This window comes from Schistocerca piceifrons, unplaced genomic scaffold (assembly GCF_021461385.2).
Source record: "Schistocerca piceifrons isolate TAMUIC-IGC-003096 unplaced genomic scaffold, iqSchPice1.1 HiC_scaffold_2249, whole genome shotgun sequence".
Classification (NCBI taxonomy): Eukaryota; Metazoa; Arthropoda; class Insecta; order Orthoptera; family Acrididae; genus Schistocerca; species Schistocerca piceifrons.
The window spans coordinates 1-25,481 of NW_025728172.1; the positions used below are offsets into that span (position 1 = coordinate 1).

The 25,481-nt window shown below is 38.7% G+C and overlaps 3 protein-coding genes across 3 annotated transcripts; all 3 read left to right on the forward strand.

The window, feature by feature from the left end:
- The first annotated feature begins 389 nt into the window (after positions 1 to 389).
- LOC124742239 lies at positions 390 to 914 on the forward strand. The gene has a single exon (XM_047248773.1). It carries the CDS (start codon positions 390 to 392, stop codon positions 912 to 914), a length of 525 nt encoding a protein of 174 aa, XP_047104729.1.
- Positions 915 to 16,711: 15,797 nt separating this feature from the next.
- On the forward strand, positions 16,712 to 17,908 carry LOC124742240. The gene is made up of 3 exons (XM_047248774.1): positions 16,712 to 17,321; positions 17,415 to 17,647; positions 17,741 to 17,908. Exons 1-3 carry the CDS (start codon positions 16,712 to 16,714, stop codon positions 17,906 to 17,908), a joined length of 1,011 nt encoding a protein of 336 aa, XP_047104730.1.
- Positions 17,909 to 24,687: 6,779 nt separating this feature from the next.
- On the forward strand, positions 24,688 to 25,161 carry LOC124742241. Its single transcript, XM_047248775.1, has one exon. It carries the CDS (start codon positions 24,688 to 24,690, stop codon positions 25,159 to 25,161), a length of 474 nt encoding a protein of 157 aa, XP_047104731.1.
- The last annotated feature ends 320 nt before the right edge of the window (positions 25,162 to 25,481 follow it).

Here is a 25,481-nt window from a genome sequence, read left to right on the forward strand (position 1 = left end):
AATCAGTTGGTTGGACATAGTCTGATCATGAAGGGTTCAGGAAATATGGGAAAAACGCAAGTATGGGAAAAGTGCAAGTATGGGAAAAGCGTAAATATGGGAAAAACGCAAGTATGGGAAAAACGCAAGTATGGGAAAAACGCAAGTATGGGAAAAACGCAAGTATGGGAAAAACGCAAGTATGGGAAAAACGCAAATATGGGAAAAACGCAAATATGGGAAAATCGCAAACATGGGAAAAACGCAAACATGGGAAAAACGCAAATGTAGTGAAAGAGAAATTTGTGGCACAACTTGACAAGAGGATAGAATCAGTTGGTAGGACATAGCCTGAAGCCTCAAGGGTTAACGAAATATAGGTCAAAAGCAAATATGGGAAAAACGCAAATATGGGAAAAACGCAAATATGGGAAAAACGCAAATATGGGAAAAACGCAAATATGGGAAAAACGCAAATATGGAAAAAACTCAAATATGGGAACAACGCAAATATGGGACCAACGCAAATATGGGAAAAACGCAAATATGGGAAAAACGCAAATATGGGAAAAACGCAACTATGGGAAAAACGCAACTCTGGGAAAAACGCAACTATGGGAAAAACGCAACTATGGGAAAAACGCAACTATGGGAAAAACGCAAGTATGGGAAAAACGCAAGGTTGGGAAAAACGCAAGTATGGGAAAGACGCAAGTATGGGAAAGACGCAAGTATGGGAAAGACGCAAGCATGGGAAAGACGCAAGTATGGGAAAGACGCAAGTATGGGAAAGACGCAAGTATGGGAAAAACGCAAGTGTGGGAAAAACGCAAGTATGGGAAAAACGCAAGTATGGGAAGAACGCAAATATGGGAATAACGCAAACATGGGAAAAACGCAAATGTAGTGAAAGAGAAATTTGTGGCACAACTTGACAAGAGGAAAGAATCAGTTGGTAGGACATAGTCTGAAGCCTCAAGGGTTAACGAAATATAGGTCAAACGCAAATATGGGAAAAACGCAAATATGGGAAAAACGCAAATATGGGAAAAACGCAAATATGGGAAAAACGCAAATATGGGAAAAACGCAAATATGGGAAAAACGCAAATATGGGAAAAACGCAAACATGGGAAAAACGCAAACATGGGAAAAACGCAAACATGGGAAAAACGCAAACATGGGAAAAACGCAAACATGGGAAAAACGCAAACATGGGAAAAACGCAAACATGGGAAAAACGCAAACATGGGAAAAACGCAAACATGGGAAAAATGCAAATGTAGTGAAAGAGAAATTTGTGGCACAACTTGACAAAAAGAAAGAATCAGTTGGTAGGACATAGTCTGAAGCCTCAAGGGTTAACGAAATATAGGTCAAAAGCAAATATGGGAAAAACGCAAATATGGGAAAAACGCAAGTATGGGAAAAACGCAAGTATGGGAAAAACGCAAGTATGGGAAAAACGCAAATATGGGAAAAACGCAAGTATGGGAAAAACGCAAGTATGGGAAAAACGCAAGTACGGGAAATACGCAAGTACGGGAAATACGCAAGTACGGGAAAAACGCAAGTACGGGAAAAACGCAAGTACGGGAAAAACGCAAGTACGGGAAAAACGCAAGTACGGGAAAAACGCAAGTACGGGAAAAACGCAAATACGGGAACAACGAAAACATGGGAACAACGAAAATATGGGAACAACGAAAATATGGGAACAACGAAAATATGGGAACAACGAAAATAAGGGAACAACGAAAATATGGGAACAACGCAAATATGGGAACAACGCAAATATGGGAACAACGCAAATATGGGAGAAACGCAAATATGGGAGAAACGCAAATATGGGAGAAACGCAAATATGGGAAAAACGCAAATATGGGAAAAACGCAAATATGGGAGAAACGCAAATATGGGAAAAACGCAAATATGGGAAAAACGCAAATATGGGAAAAACGCAAATATGGGAAAAACGCAAATATGGGAAAAACGCAAACATGGGAAAAACGCAAACATGGGAAAAACGCAAATATGGGAAAAACGCAAACATGGGAAAAACGCAAACATGGGAAAAACGCAAACATGGGAAAAACGCAAACATGGGAAAAACGCAAACATGGGAAAAACGCAAATGTAGTGAAAGAGAAATTTGTGGCACAACTTGACAAGAGGAAAGAATCAGTTGCTAGGATATAGTCTGAAGCCTCAAGGGTCAAACGCAAATATGAGAAAAATGCAAATATGGGAAAAACGCAAGTATGGGAAAAACGCAAGTATGGGAAAAACGCAAGTATGGGAAAAACGCAAGTATGGGAAAAACGCAAAAATGGGAAAAACGCAAATATGGGAAAAACGCAAATATGGGAAAAACGGAAACATGGGAAAAACGCAATTATGGGAAAAACGCAATTATGGGAAAAACGCAATTATGGGAAAAACGCAATTATGGGAAAAACGCAATTGTGGGAAAAACGCAATTATGGGAAAAACGCAATTATGGGAAAAACGCAATTATGGGAAAAACGCAATTATGGGAAAAACGCAATTATGGAAAAAACGCAAATATGGGAAAAATGCAAATGTAAGAAAAAAGAAATTCGTGGCACAACTTGACAATAGGAAAGAATCAGTTGGTTGGACATAGTCTGATCATGAAGGGTTCAGGAAATATGGGAAAAACGCAAACATGGGAAAAATGCAAACATGGGAAAAATGCAAACATGGGAAAAACGCAAACATGGGAAAAACGCAAACATGGGAAAAACGCAAACATGGGAAAAACGCAAACATGGGAAAAACGCAAACATGGGAAAAACGCAAACATGGGAAAAACGCAAACATGGGAAAAACGCAAACATGGGAAAAATGCAAAAGTAGTGAAAGAGAAATTTGTGGCACAACTTGACAAAAAGAGAGAATCAGTTGGTAGGACATAGTCTGAAGCCTCAAGGGTTAACGAAATATAGGTCAAAAGCAAATATGGGAAAAACGCAAATATGGGAAAAACGCAAGTATGGGAAAAACGCAAGTATGGGAAAAACGCAAGTATGGGAAAAACGCAAATATGGGAAAAACGCAAGTATGGGAAAGACGCAAGTATGGGAAAAACGCAAGTATGGGAAATACGCAAGTACGGGAAATACGCAAGTACGGGAAATACGCAAGTACGGGAAAAACGCAAGTACGGGAAAAACGCAAGTACGGGAAAAACGCAAATACGGGAAAAACGCAAATACGGGAAAAACGCAAATACGGGAACAACGAAAATACGGGAACAACGAAAATATGGGAACAACGAAAATATGGGAACAACGAAAATATGGGAACAACGAAAATATGGGAACAACGAAAATATGGGAACAACGCAAATATGGGAGAAACGCAAATATGGGAGAAACGCAAATATGGGAAAAACGCAAATATGGGAAAAACGCAAACATGGGAAAAACGCAAATATGGGAAAAACGCAAATATGGGAAAAACGCAAACATGGGAAAAACGCAGACATGGGAAAAACGCAAACATGGGAAAAACGCAAATATGGGAAAAACGCAAACATGGGAAAAACGCAAACATGGGAAAAACGCAAACATGGGAAAAACGCAAACATGGGAAAAACGCAAACATGGGAAAAACGCAAACATGGGAAAAACACAAACATGGGAAAAACGCAAACATGGGAAAAACGCAAATGTAGTGAAAGAGAAATTTGTGGCACAACTTGACAAGAGGAAAGAATCAGTTCCTAGGATATAGTCTGAAGCCTCAAGGGTCAAACGCAAATATGAGAGAAATGCAAATATGGGAAAAACGCAAGTATGGGAAAAACGCAAGTATGGGAAAAACGCAAGTATGGGAAAAACGCAAGTATGGCAAAAACGCAAAAATGGGAAAAACGCAAATATGGGAAAAACGCAAATATGGGAAGAACGGAAACATGGGAAAAACGCAATTATGGGAAAAACGCAATTATGGCAAAACGCAATTATGGGAAAAACGCAATTATGGGAAAAACGCAATTATGGGAGAAACGCAATTATGGGAAAAACGCAATTATGGGAAAAACGCAATTATGGGAAAAACGCAATTATGGGAAAAACGCAATTATGGGAAAAACGCAATTATGGGAAAAACGCAATTATAAAAAAAACGCAAACATGGGAAAAACGCAAACATGGGAAAAACGCAAATGTAGTGAAAGAGAAATTTGTGGCACAACTTGACAAGAGGATAGAATCAGTTGGTAGGACATAGCCTGAAGCCTCAAGGGTTAACGAAATATAGGTCAAAAGCAAATATGGGAAAACCGCAAATATGGGAAAAACGCAAATATGGGAAAAACGCAAATATGGGAAAAACGCAAATATGGGAAAAACGCAAATATGGGAAAAACGCAAGTATGGGAAAAACGCAAGTATGGGAAAGACGCAGGTATGGGAAAAACGCAGGTATGGGAAAATCGCAGGTATGGGAAAGACGCAGGTATGGGAAAGACGCAGGTATGGGAAAGACGCAGGTATGGGAAAAACGCAGGTATGGGAAAAACGCAAGTATGGGAAAAACGCAAGTATGGGAAAAACGCAAGTATGGGAAAAACGCAAGTATGGGAAAAACGCAAATATGGGAAAAACGCAAACATGGGAAAAACGCAAATGTAGTGAAAGAGAAATTTGTGGCACAACTTGACAAGAGGAAAGAATCAGTTGGTAGGGCATAGTCTGAAGCCTCAAGGGTTAACGAAATATAGGTCAAAAGCAAATATGGGAAAAACGCAAATATGGGAAAAACGCAAATATGGGAAAAACGCAAACATGGGAAAAACGCAAACATGGGAAGAACGCAAACATGGGAAAAACGCAAACATGGGAAAAACGCAAATGTAGTGAAAGAGAAATTTGTGGCACAACTTGACAAGAGGATAGAATCAGTTGGTAGGACATAGCCTGAAGCCTCAAGGGTTAACGAAATATAGGTCAAACGCAAATATGGGAAAAACGCAAATATGGGAAAAACGCAAATATGGGAAAAACGCAAATATGGGAAAAACGCAAATATGGGAAAAATGCATATATGGGAAAAACGCAAATATGGGAAAAACGCAAATATGGGAAAAACGCATAAATGGGAAAAACGCAAATATGGGAAAAACGCAAATATGGGAAAAACGCAAATATGGGAAAAACGCAAATATGGGAAAAACCCAAATATGGGAAAAACCCAAATATGGGAAAAACGCAAATATGGGAACAACGCAAATATGTGAACAACGCAAATATGTGAACAACGCAAATATGGGAACAACGAAAATATGGGAACAACGAAAATATGGGAACAACGAAAATATGGGAACAACGCAAATATGGGAACAACGAAAATATGGGAACAACGCAAGTATGGGAAAAACGCAAGTATGGGAAAAACGCAAGTATGGGAAAAACGCAAGTATGGGAAAAACGCAAGTATGGGAAGAACGCAAATATGGGAGAAACGCAAACATGGGAAAAACGCAAACATGGGGAAAACGCAAACATGGGGAAAACGCAAACATGGGGAAAACGCAAACATGGGAAAAACGCAAACATGGGAAAAACGCAAACATGGGGAAAACGCAAACATGGGGAAAACGCAAACATGGGAAAAACACAATTATGGGAAAAACGCAAATGTAGTGAAAGAGAAATTTGTGGCACAACTTGACAAGAGGAAAGAATCAGTTGGTATGACGTAGTCTGAAGCCTCAAGGGTTAACGAAATATAGGTCAAACGCAAATATGGGAAAAACGCAAATATGGGAAAAACGCAAATATGGGAAAAACGCAAATAAGGGAAAAACGCAAATATGGGAAAAACGCAAATATGGGAAAAACGCAAATATGGGAAAAACGCAAATATGGGAAAAACGCAAATATGGGAAAAACGCAAATATGGGAAAAACGCAAATATGGGAAAAACGCAAAGATGGGAAAAAGGCAAAGATGGGAAAAACGCAAAGATGGGAAAAACGCAAAGATGGGAAAAACGCAAAGATGGGAAAAACGCAAAGATGGGAAAAACGCAAAGATGGGAAAAAACCAAAGATGGGAAAAACGCAAAGATGGGATAAACGCAAACATGGGAAAAACGCAAACATGGGAAAAACGCAAACATGGGAAAAACGCAAACATGGGAAAAACGCAAACATGGGAAAAACGCAAACATGGGAAAAACGCAAACATGGGAAAAACGCAAACATGGGAAAAACGCAAACATAGGAAAAACGCAAACATGGGAAAAACGCAAACATGGGAAAAACGCAAACATGGGAAAAACGCAAATGTAGTGAAAGAGAAATTTGTGGCACAACTTGACAAGAGGAAAGAATCAGTTGGTAGGACATAGTCTGAAGCCTCAAGGGTTAACGAAATATAGGTCAAAAGCAAATATGGGAAAAACGCAAGTATGGGAAAAACGCAAGTATGGGAAAAACGCAAGTATGGGAAAAACGCAAGTATGGGAAAAACGCAAGTATGGGAAAAACGCAAATATGGGAAAAACGCAAATATGGGAAAAACGCAAATATGGGAACAAGGAAAATATGGGAACAAGGAAAATATGGGAACAAGGAAAATATGGGAACAAGGAAAATATGGGAACAAGGAAAATATGGGAACAAGGAAAATATGGGAAAAACGTAAATATGGGAACAACGCAAATATGGGAACAACGCAAATATGGGAACAACGCAAATATTGGAAAAACGCAAATATGGGAGAAACGCAAATATGGGAGAATCGCAAATATGGGAGAAACGCAAATATGGGATAACGCAAATATGGGAGAAACGCAAATATGGGAGAAACGCAAATATGGGAAAAACGCAAATATGGGAAAAACGCAAACATGGGAGAAACGCAAACATGAGAAAAACGCAAACGAGGGAAAAACAGAAACATGGGAAAAACGCAAACATGGGAAAAACGCAAACATGGGAAAAACGCAAACATGGGAAAAACGCAAACATGGGAAAAACGCAAACATGGGAAAAACGCAAACATGGGAAAAACGCAAACATGGGAAAAACGCAAACATGGGAAAAACGCAAACATGGGAAAAACGCAAATGTAGTGAAAGAGAAATTTGTGGCAGAACTTGACAAGATGAAAGAATCAGTTGGTAGGACATAGTCTGAAGCCTCAAGGGTTAACGAAATATAGGTCAAAAGCAAATATGGGAAAAACGCAAATATGGGAAAAACGCATATATGGGAAAAACGCATATATGGGAAAAACGCATATATGGGAAAAACGCATATATGGGAAAAACGCAAATATGGGAAAAACGCAAATATGGGAAAAACGCAAATATGGGAAAAACGCAAATATGGGAAAAACGAAAATATGGGAAAAACGCAAATATGGGAAAAACGCAAATATGGGAAAAACGCAATTATGGGAAAAACGCAATTATGGGAAAAACGCAATTATGGGAAAAGCGCAATTATGGGAAAAATGCAAGTGTAAGAAAAAAGAAATTCGTGGCACAACTTGACAATAGGAAAGAATCGGTTGGTTGGACATAGTCTGAAGCATGAGGGGTTCAGGAAATATGGGAAAAACGCAAGTATGGGAAAAGCGCAAGTATGAGAAAAGCGTAAATATGGGAGAAACGCAAATGTAGTGAAAGAGATATTTGTGGCACAACTTGACAAGAGGAAAAAATCAGTTGCTAGGACATAGTCTGAAGCCTCAAGGGTCAAACGCAAATATGAGAAAAATGCAAATATGGGAAAAACGCAAATATCGGAAAAACGCAAATATGGGAAAAACGCAAATATGGGAAAAACGCAAAAATGGGTAAAACGCAAAAATGGGAAAAACGCAAAAATGGGAAAAACGCAAAAATGGGAAAAACGCAAAAATGGGAAAAACGCAAATATGGGAAAAACGCAAATATGGGAAAAACGCAAATATGGGAAAAACGCAAATATGGGAAGAACGCAAATATGGGAATAACGCAAATATGGGAAAAACGCAAATATGGGAAAAACGCAAATATGGGAAAAACGCAAATATGGGAAAAACGCAAACATGGGAAAAACGCAAACATGGGAAAAACGAAACATGGGAAAAACGCAAATGTAGTGAAAGAGAAATTTGTGGCACAACTTGACAAGAGGAAAGAATCAGTTGGTAGGACATAGTCTGAAGCCTCAAGGGTTAACGAAATATAGGTCAAAAGCAAATATGGGAAAAACGCAAGTATGGGAAAAACGCAAGTATGGGAAAAACGCAAGTATGGGAAAAACGCAAGTATGGGATAAACGCAAGTATGGGAAAAACGCAAATATGGGAAAAACGCAAATATGGGAAAAACGCAAATATGGGAACAAGGAAAATATGGGAACAAGGAAAATATGGGGACAAGGAAAATATGGGAACAAGGAAAATATGGGAACAAGGAAAATATGGGAAAAACGCAAATATGGGAACAACGCAAATATGGGAACAACGCAAATATGGGAACAACGCAAATATTGGAAAAACGCAAATATGGGAGAAACGCAAATATTGGAGAATCGCAAATATGGGAGAAACGCAAATATGGGATAACGCAAATATGGGAGAAACGCAAATATGGGAGAAACGCAAATATGGGAAAAACGCAAATATGGGAAAAACGCAAACATGGGAGAAACGCAAACATGAGAAAAACGCAAACAAGGGAAAAACAGAAACATGGGAAAAACGCGAACATGGGAAAAACGCAAACATGGGAAAAACGCAAACATGGGAAAAACGCAAACATGGGAAAAACGCAAACATGGGAAAAACGCAAATGTAGTGAAAGAGAAATTTGTGGCAGAACTTGACAAGATGAAAGAATCAGTTGGTAGAACATAGTCTGAAGCCTCAAGGTTTAACGAAATATAGGTCAAAAGCAAATATGGGAAAAACGCAAATATGGGAAAAACGCATATATGGGAAAAACGCATATATGGGAAAAACGCATATATGGGAAAAACGCAAATATGGGAAAAACGCAAATATGGGAAAAACGCAAATATGGGAAAAACGCAAATATGGGAAAAACGAAAATATGGGAAAAACGCAAATATGGGAAAAACGCAAAAATGGGAAAAACGCAATTATGGGAAAAACGCAATTATGGGAAAAACGCAATTATGGGAAAAGCGCAATTATGGGAAAAATGCAAGTGTAAGAAAAAAGAAATTCGTGGCACAACTTGACAATAGGAAAGAATCGGTTGGTTGGACATAGTCTGAAGCATGAGGGGTTCAGGAAATATGGGAAAAACGCAAGTATGGGAAAAGCGCAAGTATGAGAAAAGCGTAAATATGGGAGAAACGCAAATGTAGTGAAAGAGATATTTGTGGCACAACTTGACAAGAGGAAAAAATCAGTTGCTAGGACATAGTCTGAAGCCTCAAGGGTCAAACGCAAATATGAGAAAAATGCAAATATGGGAAAAACGCAAATATCGGAAAAACGCAAATATGGGAAAAACGCAAATATGGGAAAAACGCAAAAATGGGAAAAACGCAAAAATGGGAAAAACGCAAAAATGGGAAAAACGCAAAAATGGGAAAGACGCAAATATGGGAAAAACGCAAATATGGGAAAAACGCAAATATGGGAAAAACGCAAATATGGGAAAAACGCAAATATGGGGAAAACGCAAATATGGGAAAAACGCAAATATGGGAAGAACGCAAATATGGGAATAACGCAAATATGGGAAAAACGCAAATATGGGAAAAACGCAAAAATGGGAAAAACGCAAAAATGGGAAAAACGCAAAAATGGGAAAAACGCAAAAATGGGAAAAACGCAAAAATGGGAAAAACGCAAATATGGGAAAAACGCAAATATGGGAAAAACGCAAATATGGGAAAAACGCAAATATGGGAAAAACGCAAATATGGGAAGAACGCAAATATGGGAATAACGCAAATATGGGAAAAACGCAAATATGGGAAAAACGCAAATATGGGAAAAACGCAAACATGGGAAAAACGCAAACATGGGAAAAACGAAACATGGGAAAAACGCAAATGTAGTGAAAGAGAAATTTGTGGCACAACTTGACAAGAGGAAAGAATCAGTTGGTAGGACATAGTCTGAAGCCTCAAGGGTTAACGAAATATAGGTCAAAAGCAAATATGGGAAAAACGCAAGTATGGGAAAAACGCAAGTATGGGAAAAACGCAAGTATGGGAAAAACGCAAGTATGGGAAAAACGCAAGTATGGGAAAAACGCAAATATGGGAAAAACGCAAATATGGGAAAAACGCAAATATGGGAACAAGGAAAATATGGGAACAAGGAAAATATGGGAACAAGGAAAATATGGGAACAAGGAAAATATGGGAACAAGGAAAATATGGGAAAAACGCAAATATGGGAACAACGCAAATATGGGAACAACGCAAATATGGGAACAACGCAAATATTGGAAAAACGCAAATATGGGAGAAACGCAAATATTGGAGAATCGCAAATATGGGAGAAACGCAAATATGGGATAACGCAAATATGGGAGAAACGCAAATATGGGAGAAACGCAAATATGGGAAAAACGCAAATATGGGAAAAACGCAAACATGGGAGAAACGCAAACATGAGAAAAACGCAAACAAGGGAAAAACAGAAACATGGGAAAAACGCGAACATGGGAAAAACGCAAACATGGGAAAAACGCAAACATGGGAAAAACGCAAACATGGGAAAAACGCAAACATGGGAAAAACGCAAATGTAGTGAAAGAGAAATTTGTGGCAGAACTTGACAAGATGAAAGAATCAGTTGGTAGAACATAGTCTGAAGCCTCAAGGTTTAACGAAATATAGGTCAAAAGCAAATATGGGAAAAACGCAAATATGGGAAAAACGCATATATGGGAAAAACGCATATATGGGAAAAACGCATATATGGGAAAAACGCAAATATGGGAAAAACGCAAATATGGGAAAAACGCAAATATGGGAAAAACGCAAATATGGGAAAAACGAAAATATGGGAAAAACGCAAATATGGGAAAAACGCAAATATGGGAAAAACGCAATTATGGGAAAAACGCAATTATGGGAAAAACGCAATTATGGGAAAAGCGCAATTATGGGAAAAATGCAAGTGTAAGAAAAAAGAAATTCGTGGCACAACTTGACAATAGGAAAGAATCGGTTGGTTGGACATAGTCTGAAGCATGAGGGGTTCAGGAAATATGGGAAAAACGCAAGTATGGGAAAAGCGCAAGTATGAGAAAAGCGTAAATATGGGAGAAACGCAAATGTAGTGAAAGAGATATTTGTGGCACAACTTGACAAGAGGAAAAAATCAGTTGCTAGGACATAGTCTGAAGCCTCAAGGGTCAAACGCAAATATGAGAAAAATGCAAATATGGGAAAAACGCAAATATCGGAAAAACGCAAATATGGGAAAAACGCAAATATGGGAAAAACGCAAAAATGGGAAAAACGCAAAAATGGGAAAAACGCAAAAATGGGAAAAACGCAAAAATGGGAAAGACGCAAATATGGGAAAAACGCAAATATGGGAAAAACGCAAATATGGGAAAAACGCAAATATGGGAAAAACGCAAATATGGGGAAAACGCAAATATGGGAAAAACGCAAATATGGGAAGAACGCAAATATGGGAATAACGCAAATATGGGAAAAACGCAAATATGGGAAAAACGCAAATATGGGAAAAACGCAAATATGGGAGAAACGCAAATATGGGAGAAACGCAAATATGGGAAAAACGCAAATATGGGAAAAACGCAAATATGGGAAAAACGCAAATATGGGAAAAACGCAAACATGGGAAAAACGCAAACATGGGAAAAACTCAAACATGGGAAAAACGCAAACATGGGAAAAACGCAAACATGGGAAAAACGCAAACATGGGAAATACGCAAACATGGGAAAAACGCAAATGTAGTGAAGAAGAAATTTGTGGCACAACTTGGCAAGAGGAAAGAATCAGTTGGTAGGACATAGCCTGAAGCCTCAAGGGTTAACGAAATATAGGTAAAAAGCAAATATGGGAAAAACGCAAGTATGGGAAAAACGCAAGTATGGGAAAAACGCAAGTATGGGAAAAACGCAAGTATGGGAAAAACGCAAAAATGGGAAAAACGCAAGTACGGGAAAAACGCAAGTATGGGAAAAACGCAAATATGGGTAAAACGCAAGTATGGGAAAAACGCAAGTACGGGAAAAACGCAAGTACGGGAAAAACGCAAGTACGGGAAAAACGCACGTACGGGAAGATCGCAAGTACGGGAAGAACGCAAGTACGGGAAGAACGCAAGTACGGGAAAAACGCAAGTACGGGAAAAACGCAAGTATGGGAAAAACGCAAGTATGGGAAAATCGCAAGTATGGGAAAAACGTAAGTATGGGAAAAACATAAATATGGGAAAAACGCAAATATGGGAAAAACGCAAATATGGGAAAAACACAAATATGGGTAAAACGCAAATATGGGTAAAACGCAAATATGGGAAAAACGCAAGTATGGGAAAAACGCAAGTATGGGAAAAACGCAAATATGGGTAAAACGCAAATATGGGAAAAACGCAAGTATGGGAAAAACGCAAGTATGGGAAAAACGCAAGTATGGGAAAAACGCAAGTATGGGAAAAACGCAAATATGGGAAAAACGCAAATATGCGAAAAACGCAAATATGCGAAAAACGCAAATATGGGTAAAACGCAAATATGGGAAAAACGCAAGTATGGGAAAAACGCAAGTATGGGAAAAACGCAAATATGGGTAAAACGCAAATATGGGAAAAACGCAAGTATGGGAAAAACGCAAGTATGGGAAAAACGCAAGTATGGGAAAAACGCAAGTATGGGAAAATCGCAAGTATGGGAAAAACGTAAATATGGGAAAAACATAAATATGGGAAAAACGCAAATATGGGAAAAACGCAAAGATGGGAAAAACGCAAAGATGGGAAAACGCAAACATGGGAGAAACGAAAACATGGGAAAAACGAAAACATGGGAAATACGCAAACATGGGAAAAACGAAAACATGGGAAACACGCAAACATGGGATAAAACGAAAACATGGGAAACACGCAAACATGGGATAAAACGCAAACATGGGAAAAACGCAAACATGGGCAAAACGCAAATGTAGTGAAAGAGAAATTTGTGGCACAACTTGACAAGAGGAAAGAATCAGTTGGTAGGACATAGTCTGAAGCCTCAAGGGTTAACGAAATATAGGTCAAAAGCAAATATGGGAAAAACGCAAATATGGGAAACACGCAAATATGGGAAACACGCAAATATGGGAAAAACGCAAATATGGGAAAAACGCAAACATGGGAAAAACGCAAACATGGGAAAAACGCAAACATGGGAAAAACGCAGACATGGGAAAAACGCAGACATGGGAAAAACGCAAACATGGGAAAAACGCAAACATGGGAAAAACGCAAACATGGGAAAACGCAAATGTAGTGAAAGAGAAATTTGTGGCACAACTTGACAAGAGGATAGAATCAGTTGGTAGCACATAGCCTGAAGCCTCAAGGGTTAACGAAATATAGGTCAAAAGCAAATATGGGAAAAACGCAAATATGGGAAGAACGCAAATATGGGAAAAACGCAAGTATGGGAAAAACGCAAGTATGGGAAAAACGCAAATATGGGAAAAACGCAAATATGGGAAAAACGCAAGTATGGGAAAAACGCAAGTATGGGAAAAACGCAAGTATGGGAAAAACGCAAGTATGGGAAAAACGCAAGTATGGGAACAACGAAAATATGGGAACAACGAAAATATGGGAACAGCGAAAATATGGGAACAACGAAAATATGGGAACAACGAAAATACGGGAAAACGAAAATACGGGAACAACGCAAATACGGGAACAACGCAAATACGGGAACAACGCAAATACGGGAACAACGCAAATACGGGAACAACGCAAATACGGGAAAAACGCAAATACGGGAAAAACGGAAATACGGGAAAAACGCAAATATGCGAAAAACGCAAATATGCGAAAAACGCAATTATGCGAAAAACGCAATTATGGGAAAACGCAATTATGGGAAAAACGCAATTTTGGGAAAAACGCAATTAATGGAAAAACGCAATTATGGAAAAAACGCAATTATGGAAAAAACGCAAATATGGGAAAAACGCAAATATGGGAAAAATGCAAATGTAAGAAAAAAGAAATTCGTGGCACAACTTGACAATAGGAAAGAATCAGTTGGTTGGACATAGTCTGAAGCCTCAAGGGTTAACGAAATATAGGTCTAACGCAAATATGGGAAAAACGCAAATATGGGAAAAACGCAAATATGGGAAAAACGCAAATATGGGAAAAACGCAAGTATGGGAAAAACGCAAGTATGGGAAAAACGCAAGTATGGGAAAAACGCAAGTATGGGAAAAACGCAAGTATGGGAAAAACGCAAGTATGGGAAAAACGCAAGTATGGGAAAAACGCAAGTATGGGAAAAACGCAAGTATGGGAACAACGCAAGTATGGGAAAAACGCAAGTATGGGAAAAACGCAAATATGGGAAAATGCAAACATGGGAAAAACGCAAACATGGGAAAAACGCAAATGTAGTGAAAGAGAAATTTGTGGCACAACTTGACAAGAGGAAAGAATCAGTTGGTAGGACATAGTCTGAAGCCTCAAGGGTTAACGAAATATAGGTCAAAAGCAAATATGGGAAAAACGCAAATATGGGAAAAACGCAAATATGGGAAAAACGCAAATATGGGAAAAACGCAAATATTGGAAAAACGCAAATATGGGAAAAACGCAAATATGGGAAAAACGCAAATATGGGAAAAACGCAAATATGGGAGAAACGCAAATATGGGAGAAACGCAAATATGGGAGAAACGCAAATATGGGAAAAACGCAAATATGGGAAAAACGCAAATATGGGAAAAACGCAAACATGGGAAAAACGCAAACATGGGAAAAACTCAAACATGGGAAAAACGCAAACATGGGAAAAACGCAAACATGGGAAAAACGCAAACATGGGAAAAACGCAAACATGGGAAAAACGCAAATGTAGTGAAGAAGAAATTTGTGGCACAACTTGGCAAGAGGAAAGAATCAGTTGGTAGGACATAGCCTGAAGCCTCAAGGGTTAACGAAATATAGGTAAAAAGCAAATATGGGAAAAACGCAAGTATGGGAAAAACGCAAGTATGGGAAAAACGCAAGTATGGGAAAAACGCAAGTATGGGAAAAACGCAAAAATGGGAAAAACGCAAGTACGGGAAAAACGCAAGTATGGGAAAAACGCAAATATGGGTAAAACGCAAGTATGGGAAAAACGCAAGTACGGGAAAAACGCAAGTACGGGAAAAACGCAAGTACGGGAAAAACGCAAGTACGTGAAGAACGCAAGTACGGGAAGAACGCAAGTACGGGAAGAACGCAAGTACGGGAAAAACGCAAGTACGGGAAAAACGCAAGTATGGGAAAAAAGGAAGTATGGGAAAATCGCAAGTATGGGAAAAACGTAAGTATGGGAAAAACATAAATATGGGAAAAACGCAAATATGGGAAAAACGCAAATATGGGAAAAACGCAAATATGGGTAAAACGAAAATATGGGTAAAACGCAAATATGGGAAAAACGCAAGTATGGGAAAAACGCAAGTATGGGAAAAACGCAAATATGGGTAAAACGCAAATATGGGAAAAACGCAAGTATGGGAAAAACGCAAGTATGGGAAAAACGCAAGTATGGGAAAAACGCAAGTATGGGAAAAACGCAAATATGGGAAAAACGCAAATATGCGAAAAACGCAAATATGCGAAAAACGCAAATATGGGTAAAACGCAAATATGGGAAAAGCGCAAACATGGGAAAAACGCAAACATGGGAAAAACGCAAATATGGGTAAAACGCAAATATGGGAAAAACGCAAGTATGGGAAAAACGCAAGTATGGGAAAAACGCAAGTATGGGAAAAACGCAAGTATGGGAAAATCGCAAGTATGGGAAAAACGTAAATATGGGAAAAACATAAATATGGGAAAAACGCAAATATGGGAAAAACGCAAAGATGGGAAAAACGCAAAGATGGGAAAACGCAAACATGGGAAAAACGAAAACATGGGAAAAACGAAAACATGGGAAATACGCAAACATGGGAAAAACGAAAACATGGGAAACACGCAAACATGGGATAAAACGAAAACATGGGAAACACGCAAACATGGGATAAAACGCAAACATGGGAAAAACGCAAACATGGGCAAAACGCAAATGTAGTGAAAGAGAAATTTGTGGCACAACTTGACAAGAGGAAAGAATCAGTTGGTAGGACATAGTCTGAAGCCTCAAGGGTTAACGAAATATAGGTCAAAAGCAAATATGGGAAAAACGCAAATATGGGAAACACGCAAATATGGGAAACACGCAAATATGGGAAAAACGCAAATATGGGAAAAACGCAAACATGGGAAAAACGCAAACATGGGAAAAACGCAAACATGGGAAAAACGCAGACATGGGAAAAACGCAGACATGGGAAAAACGCAAACATGGGAAAAACGCAAACATGGGAAAAACGCAAACATGGGAAAAACGCAAATGTAGTGAAAGAGAAATTTGTGGCACAACTTGACAAGAGGATAGAATCAGTTGGTAGCACATAGCTTGAAGCCTCAAGGGTTAACGAAATATAGGTCAAAAGCAAATATGGGAAAAACGCAAATATGGGAAGAACGCAAATATGGGAAAAACGCAAGTATGGGAAAAACGCAAGTATGGGAAAAACGCAAATATGGGAAAAACGCAAATATGGGAAAAACGCAAGTATGGGAAAAACGCAAGTATGGGAAAAACGCAAGTATGGGAAAAACGCAAGTATGGGAAAAACGCAAGTATGGGAACAACGAAAATATGGGAACAACGAAAATATGGGAACAGCGAAAATATGGGAACAACGAAAATATGGGAACAACGAAAATACGGGAAAACGAAAATACGGGAACAACGCAAATACGGGAACAACGCAAATACGGGAACAACGCAAATACGGGAACAACGCAAATACGGGAACAACGCAAATACGGGAAAAACGCAAATACGGGAAAAACGCAAATACGGGAAAAACGGAAATACGGGAAAAACGCAAATATGCGAAAAACGCAAATATGCGAAAAACGCAATTATGCGAAAAACGCAATTATGGGAAAACGCAATTATGGGAAAAACGCAATTTTGGGAAAAACGCAATTATGGGAAAAACGCAATTATGGAAAAAACGCAATTATGGAAAAAACGCAAATATGGGAAAAACGCAAATATGGGAAAAATGCAAATGTAAGAAAAAAGAAATTCGTGGCACAACTTGACAATAGGAAAGAATCAGTTGGTTGGATATAGTCTGAAGCCTCAAGGGTTAACGAAATATAGGTCTAACGCAAATATGGGAAAAACGCAAATATGGGAAAAACGCAAATATGGGAAAAACGCAAGTATGGGAAAAACGCAAGTATGGGAAAAACGCAAGTATGGGAAAAACGCAAGTATGGGAAAAACGCAAGTATGGGAAAAACGCAAGTATGGGAAAAACGCAAGTATGGGAAAAACGCAAATATGGGAAAATGCAAACATGGGAAAAACGCAAACATGGGAAAAACGCAAATGTAGTGAAAGAGAAATTTGTGGCACAACTTGACAAGAGGAAAGAATCAGTTGGTAGGACATAGTCTGAAGCCTCAAGGGTTAACGAAATATAGGTCAAAAGCAAATATGGGAAAAACGCAAATATGGGAAAAACGCAAATATGGGAAAAACGCAAATATGGGAAAAACGCAAATATTGGAAAAACGCAAATATGGGAAAAACGCAAATATGGGAAAAACGCAAATATGGGAAAAACGCAAATATGGGAAAAACGCAAATGAAGTGAAAGAGAAATTTGTGGCACAACTTGACAAGAGGAAAGAATCAGTTGGTAGGACATAGTCTGAAGCCTCAAGGGTTAAGGAAATATAGGTCAAACGCAAATATGGGAAAAACGCAAATATGGGAAAAACGCTAATATGGGAAAAACGCAAATATGGGAAAAACGCAAATATGGGAAAAACGCAAATATGGGAAAAACGCAAATAAGGGAAAAACGCAAATATGGGAAAAACGCAAATATGGGAAAAACGCAAATATGGGAAAAACGCAAACATGGGAAAAATGCAAACATGGGAAAAATGCAAACATGGGAAAAGCGCAAACATGGGAAAAACGCAAACATGGGAAAAACGCAAACATGGGAAAAACGCAAACATGGGAAAAACGCAAACATGGGAAAAACGCAAACATGGGAAAAACGCAAACATGGGAAAATCGCAAACATGGGAAAAACGCAAACATTGGAAAAATGCTAATGTAGTGAAAGAGAAATTTGAGGCACAACTTGACAAAAAGAAGGAATCAGTTGGTAGGACATAGTCTAAAGCCTCAAGGGTTAACGAAATATAGGTCAAAAGCAAATATGGGAAAAACGCAAATATGGGAAAAACGCAAGTATGGGAAAAACGCAAGTATGGGAAAAACGCAAGTACGGGAAAAACGCAAGTACGGGAAAAACGCAAGTACGGGAAATATGCAAGTACGGGAAATACGCAAGTACGGGAAATACGCAAGTACGGGAAAATCGCAAGTACGGGAAAAACGCAAGTACGGGAAAAACGCAAGTACGGGAAAAACGCAAGTACGGGAAAAACGCAAATACGGGAAAAACGCAAATACGGGAAAAACGCAAATACGGGAACAACGAAAATGCGGGAACAACGAAAATATGGGAACAACGAAAATATGGGAACAACGAAAATATGGGAACAACGAAAATATGGGAACAACGCAAATATGGGAACAACGCAAATATGGGAACAACGCAAATATGGGAGAAACGCAAATATGGGAGAAACGCAAATATGGGAAAAACGCAAATATGGGAAAAACGCAAATATGGGAAAAACGCAAATATGGGAAAAACGCAAATATGGGAAAAACGCAAATATGGGAAAAACGCAAATATGGGAAAAACGCAAATATGGGAAAAACGCAAACATGGGAAAAACGCAAACATGGGAAAAACGCAAACATGGGAAAAACGCAAACATGGGAAAAACGCAAACATGGGAAAAACGCAAACATGGGAAAAACGCAAACGTAGTGAAAGAGAAATTTGTGGCACAACTTGACAAGAGGAAAGAATCAGTTGCTAGGATATAGTCTGAAGCCTCAAGGGTCAAACGCAAATATGAGAAAAATGCAAATATGGGAAAAACGCAAGTATGGGAAAAACGCAAGTATGGGAAAAACGCAAGTATGGGAAAAACGCAAAAATGGGAAAAACGCAAATATGGGAAAAACGCAAATATGGGAAAAATGGAAACATGGGAAAAACGCAATTATGGGAAAAACGCAATTATGGGAAAAACGCAATTATGGGAAAAACGCAGTTATGGGGAAAACGCAATTATGGGAAAAACGCAATTATGGGAAAAACGCAATTATGGGAAAAACGCAATTATTGAAAAAACGCAAATATGGGAAAAATGCAAATGTAAGAAAAAAGAAATTCGTGGCACAACTTGACAATAGGAAAGAATCAGTTGGTTGGACATAGTATGATCATGAAGGGTTCAGGAAATATGGGAAAAACGCAAGTATGGGAAAAGTGCAAGTATGGGAAGAGCGTAAATATGGGAAAAACGCAAATGTAGTGAAAGAGAAATTTGTGGCACAACTTGACAAACGGAAAGAATCAGTTGCTAGGACATAGTCTGAAGGCTCAAGGGTTAACGAAATATAGGTCAAACGCAAATATGGGAAAAACGCAAATATGGGAAAAACGCAAATATGGGAAAAACGCAAATATGGGAAAAACGCAAATATGGGAAAAACGCAAATATGGGAAAAGCGCAAATATGGGAAAAGCGCAAATATGGGAAAAACGCGAATATGGGAAAAACGAGAATATGGGAAAAACGAAAATATGGGAAAAACGCAAATATGGGAAAAACGCAAATATGGGAAAAACGCAAATATGGGAAAAACGCAAGTATGGGAAAAACGCAAGTATGGGAAAAACGCAAGTATGGGAAAAACGCAAGTATGGGAAAAACGCAAGTATGGGAAAACGCAGGTATGGGAAAAACGCAGGTATGGGAAAATCGCAAGTATGGGGAAAACGCAAGTATGGGAAAAACGCAACTATGGGAAAAACGCAAATATGGGAAAAACGCAAACATGGGAAAAACGCAAACATGGGAAAAACGCAAACATGGGAAAAACGCAAAAATGGGAAAAACGCAAACATGGGAAAAACGCAAACATGGGAAAAACGCAAATGTAGTGAAAGAGAAATTTGTGGCACAACTTGACAAGAGGATAGAATCAGTTGGTAGGACATAGCCTGAAGCCTCAAGGGTTAACGAAATATAGGTCAAAAGCAAATAAGGGAAAAACGCAAATATGGGAAAAACGCAAATATGGGAAAAACGCAAATATGGGAAAAACGCAAATATGGGATAAACGCAAATATGGGAAAAACGCAAATATAGGAAAAACGCAAATATGGGAAAAACGCAAATATTAGAAAAACGCAAATATGGGAAAAACGCAAGTATGGGAAAAACGCAAGTATGGGAAAAACGCAAGTATGGGAAAAACGCAAACATGGGAAAAACGCAAACATGGGAAAAACGCAAATGTAGTGAAAGAGAAATTTGTGGCGCAACTTGACAAGAGGAAAGAATCAGTTGGTAGGGCATAGTCTGAAGCCTCAAGGGTTAACGAAATATAGGTCAAAAGCAAATATGGGAAAAACGCAAATATGGGAAAAACGCAAATATGGGAAAAACGCAAACATGGGAAAAACGCAAACATGGGAAAAACGCAAACATGGGAAAAACGCAAACATGGGAAAAACGCAAATGTAGTGAAAGAGAAATTTGTGGCACAACTTGACAAGAGGATAGAATCAGTTGGTAGGACATAGCCTGAAGCCTCAAGGGTTAACGAAATATAGGTCAAACGCAAATATGGGAAAAACGCAAATATGGGAAAAACGCAAATATGGGAAAAACGCAAATATGGGAAAAACGCAAATATGGGAAAAACGCAAATATGGGAAAAACGCGAATATGGGAAAAACGAGAATATGGGAAAAACGAAAATATGGGAAAAACGCAAATATGGGAAAAACGCAAATATGGGAAAATCGCAAATATGGGAAAAACGCAAATATGGGAAAAACGCAAGTATGGGAAAAACGCAAGTATGGGAAAAACGCAAGTATGGGAAAAACGCAAGTATGGGAAAAACGCAGGTATGGGAAAAACGCAAGTATGGGGAAAACGCAAGTATGGGAAAAACGAAACTATGGGAAAAACGCAAATATGGGAAAAACGCAAACATGGGAAAAACGCAAACATGGGAAAAACGCAAACATTGGAAAAACGCAAAAATGGGAAAAACGCAAACATGGGAAAAACGCAAACATGGGAAAAACGCAAATGTAGTGAAAGAGAAATTTGTGGCGCAACTTGACAAGAGGAAAGAATCAGTTGGTAGGGCATAGTCTGAAGCCTCAAGGGTTAACGAAATATAGGTCAAAAGCAAATATGGGAAAAACGCAAATATGGGAAAAACGCAAATATGGGAAAAACGCAAGTATGGGAAAAACGCAAATATGGGAAAAACGAAAAATGGGAAAAACGCAAATATGGGAAAAACGCAAATATGGGAAAAACGCAAATATGGGAAAAACGCAAATATGGGATAAACGCAAATATGGGAAAAACGCAAATATAGGAAAAACGCAAATATGGGAAAAACGCAAATATTAGAAAAACGCAAATATGGGAAAAACGCAAGTATGGGAAAAACGCAAGTATGGGAAAAACGCAAGTATGGGAAAAACGCAAATATGGGAAAAACGCAAACATGGGAAAAACGCAAATGTAGTGAAAGAGAAATTTGTGGCGCAACTTGACAAGAGGAAAGAATCAGTTGGTAGGGCATAGTCTGAAGCCTCAAGGGTTAACGAAATATAGGTCAAAAGCAAATATGGGAAAAACGCAAATATGGGAAAAACGCAAATATGGGAAAAACGCAAACATGGGAAAAACGCAAACATGGGAAAAACGCAAACATGGGAAAAACGCAAACATGGGAAAAACGCAAATGTAGTGAAAGAGAAATTTGTGGCACAACTTGACAAGAGGATAGAATCAGTTGGTAGGACATAGCCTGAAGCCTCAAGGGTTAACGAAATATAGGTCAAACGCAAATATGGGAAAAACGCAAATATGGGAAAAACGCAAGTATGGGAAAAACGCAAGTATGGGAAAAACGCAAGTATGGGAAAAACGCAAGTATGGGAAAAACGCAAGTATGGGAAAAACGCAGGTATGGGAAAAACGCAAGTATGGGGAAAACGCAAGTATGGGAAAAACGAAACTATGGGAAAAACGCAAATATGGGAAAAACGCAAACATGGGAAAAACGCAAACATGGGAAAAACGCAAACATTGGAAAAACGCAAAAATGGGAAAAACGCAAACATGGGAAAAACGCAAACATGGGAAAAACGCAAATGTAGTGAAAGAGAAATTTGTGGCACAACTTGACAAGAGGAAAGAATCAGTTGGTAGGACATAGCCTGAAGCCTCAAGGGTTAACGAAATATAGGTCAAAAGCAAATATGGGAAAAACGCAAATATGGGAAAAACGCAAATATGGGAAAAACGCAAGTATGGGAAAAACGCAAATATGGGAAAAACGAAAAATGGGAAAAACGCAAATATGGGAAAAACGCAAATATGGGAAAAACGCAAATATGGGAAAAACGCAAGTATGGGAAAAACGCAAGTATGGGAAAAACGCAAGTATGGGAAAAACGCAAGTATGGGAAAAACGCAAATATGGGAAAAACGCAAACATGGGAAAAACGCAAATGTAGTGAAAGAGAAATTTGTGGCACAACTTGACAAGAGGAAAGAATCAGTTGGTAGGGCATAGTCTGAAGCCTCAAGGGTTAACGAAATATAGGTCAAAAGCTAATATGGGAAAAACGCAAATATGGGAAAAACGCAAATATGGGAAAAACGCAAACATGGGAAAAACGTAAACATGGGAAAAACGCAAACATGGGAAAAACGCAAATGTAGTGAAAGAGAAATTTGTGGCACAACTTGACAAGAGGATAGAATCAGTTGGTAGGACATAGCCTGAAGCCTCAAGGGTTAACGAAATATAGGTCAAACGCAAATATGGGAAAAACGCAAATATGGGAAAAACGCAAATATGGGAAAAACGCAAATAAGGGAAAAACGCAAATATGGGAAAAACGCAAATATGGGAAAAACGAGAATATGGGAAAAACGAAAATATGGGAAAAACGCAAATATGGGAAAAACGCAAATATGGGAAAAACGCAAATATGGGAAAAACGCAAATATGGGAAAAACGCAAGTATGGGAAAAACGCAAGTATGGGAAAAACGTAAGTATGGGAAAAACGCAAGTATGGGAAAAACGCAGGTATGGGAAAAACGCAGGTATGGGAAAAACGCAAGTATGGGGAAAACGCAAGTATGGGAAAAACGCAACTATGGGAAAAACGCAAATATGGGAAAAACGCAAACATGGGAAAAACGCAAACATGGGAAAAACGCAAACATGGGAGAAACGCAAAAATGGGAAAAACGCAAACATGGGAAAAACGCAAACATGGGAAAAACGCAAATGTAGTGAAAGAGAAATTTGTGGCACAACTTGACAAGAGGATAGAATCAGTTGGTAGGACATAGCCTGAAGCCTCAAGGGTTAACGAAATATAGGTCAAAAGCAAATATGGGAAAAACGCAAATATGGGAAAAACGCAAATATGGGAAAAACGCAAATATGGGAAAAACGCAAATATGGGAAAAACGCAAATATGGGAAAAACGCAAATATGGGAAAAACGCAAATATGGGAAAAACGCAAGTATGGGAAAAACGCAAGTATGGGAAAAACGCAAGTATGGGAAAAACGCAAGTATGGGAAAAACGCAAATATGGGAAAAACGCAAACATGTGAAAAACGCAAATGTAGTGAAAGAGAAATTTTTGGCACAACTTGACAAGAGGAAAGAATCTGTTGGTAGGGCATAGTCTGAAGCCTCAAGGGTTAACGAAATATAGGTCAAAAGCAAATATGGGAAAAACGCAAATATGGGAAAAACGCAAATATGGGAAAAACGCAAACATGGGAAAAACGCAAACATGGGAAAAACGCAAACATGGGAAAAACGCAAACATGGGAAAAACGCAAATGTAGTGAAAGAGAAATTTGTGGCACAACTTGACAAGAGGATAGAATCAGTTGGTAGGACATAGCCTGAAGCCTCAAGGGTTAACGAAATATAGGTCAAACGCAAATATGGGAAAAACGCAAATATGGGAAAAACGCAAATATGGGAAAAACGCAAATATGGGAAAAACGCAAATATGGGAAAAACGCAAATATGGGAAAAACGCAAATATGGGAAAAACGCAAATATGGGAAAAACGCAAATATGGGAAAAACCCAAATATGGGAAAAACCCAAATATGGGAAAAACGCAAATATGGGAACAACGCAAATATGTGAACAACGCAAATATGTGAACAACGCAAATATGGGAACAACGAAAATATGGGAACAACGAAAATATGGGAACAACGAAAATATGGGAACAACGAAAATATGGGAACAACGAAAATATGGGAACAACGAAAATATGGGAACAACGCAAATATGGGAACAACGCAAGTATGGGAAAAACGCAAGTATAGGAAAAACGCAAGTATGGGAAAAACGCAAGTATGGGAAAAACGCAAGTATGGGAAGAACGCAAATATGGGAGAAACGCAAACATGGGAAAAACGCAAACATGGGAAAAACGCAAACATGGGAAAAACGCAAACATGGGAAAAACGCAAACATGGGAAAAACGCAAACATGGGGAAAACGCAAACATGGGGAAAACGCAAACATGGGAAAAACGCAAACATGGGAAAAACGCAAACATGGGGAAAACGCAAACATGGGGAAAACGCAAACATGGGAAAAACACAATTATGGGAAAAACGCAAATGTAGTGATAGAGAAATTTGTGGCACAACTTGACAAGAGGAAAGAATCAGTTGGTATGACATAGTCTGAAGCCTCAAGGGTTAACGAAATATAGGTCAAACGCAAATATGGGAAAAACGCAAATATGGGAAAAACGCAAATATGGGAAAAACGCAAATATGGGAAAAACGCAAATATGGGAAAAACGCAAATATGGGAAAAACGCAAATATGGGAAAAACGCAAATATGGGAAAAACGCAAAGATGGGAAAAACGCAAAGATGGGAAAAACGCAAAGATGGGAAAAACGCAAAGATGGGAAAGACGCAAAGATGGGAAAAACGCAAAGATGGGAAAAAACCAAAGATGGGAAA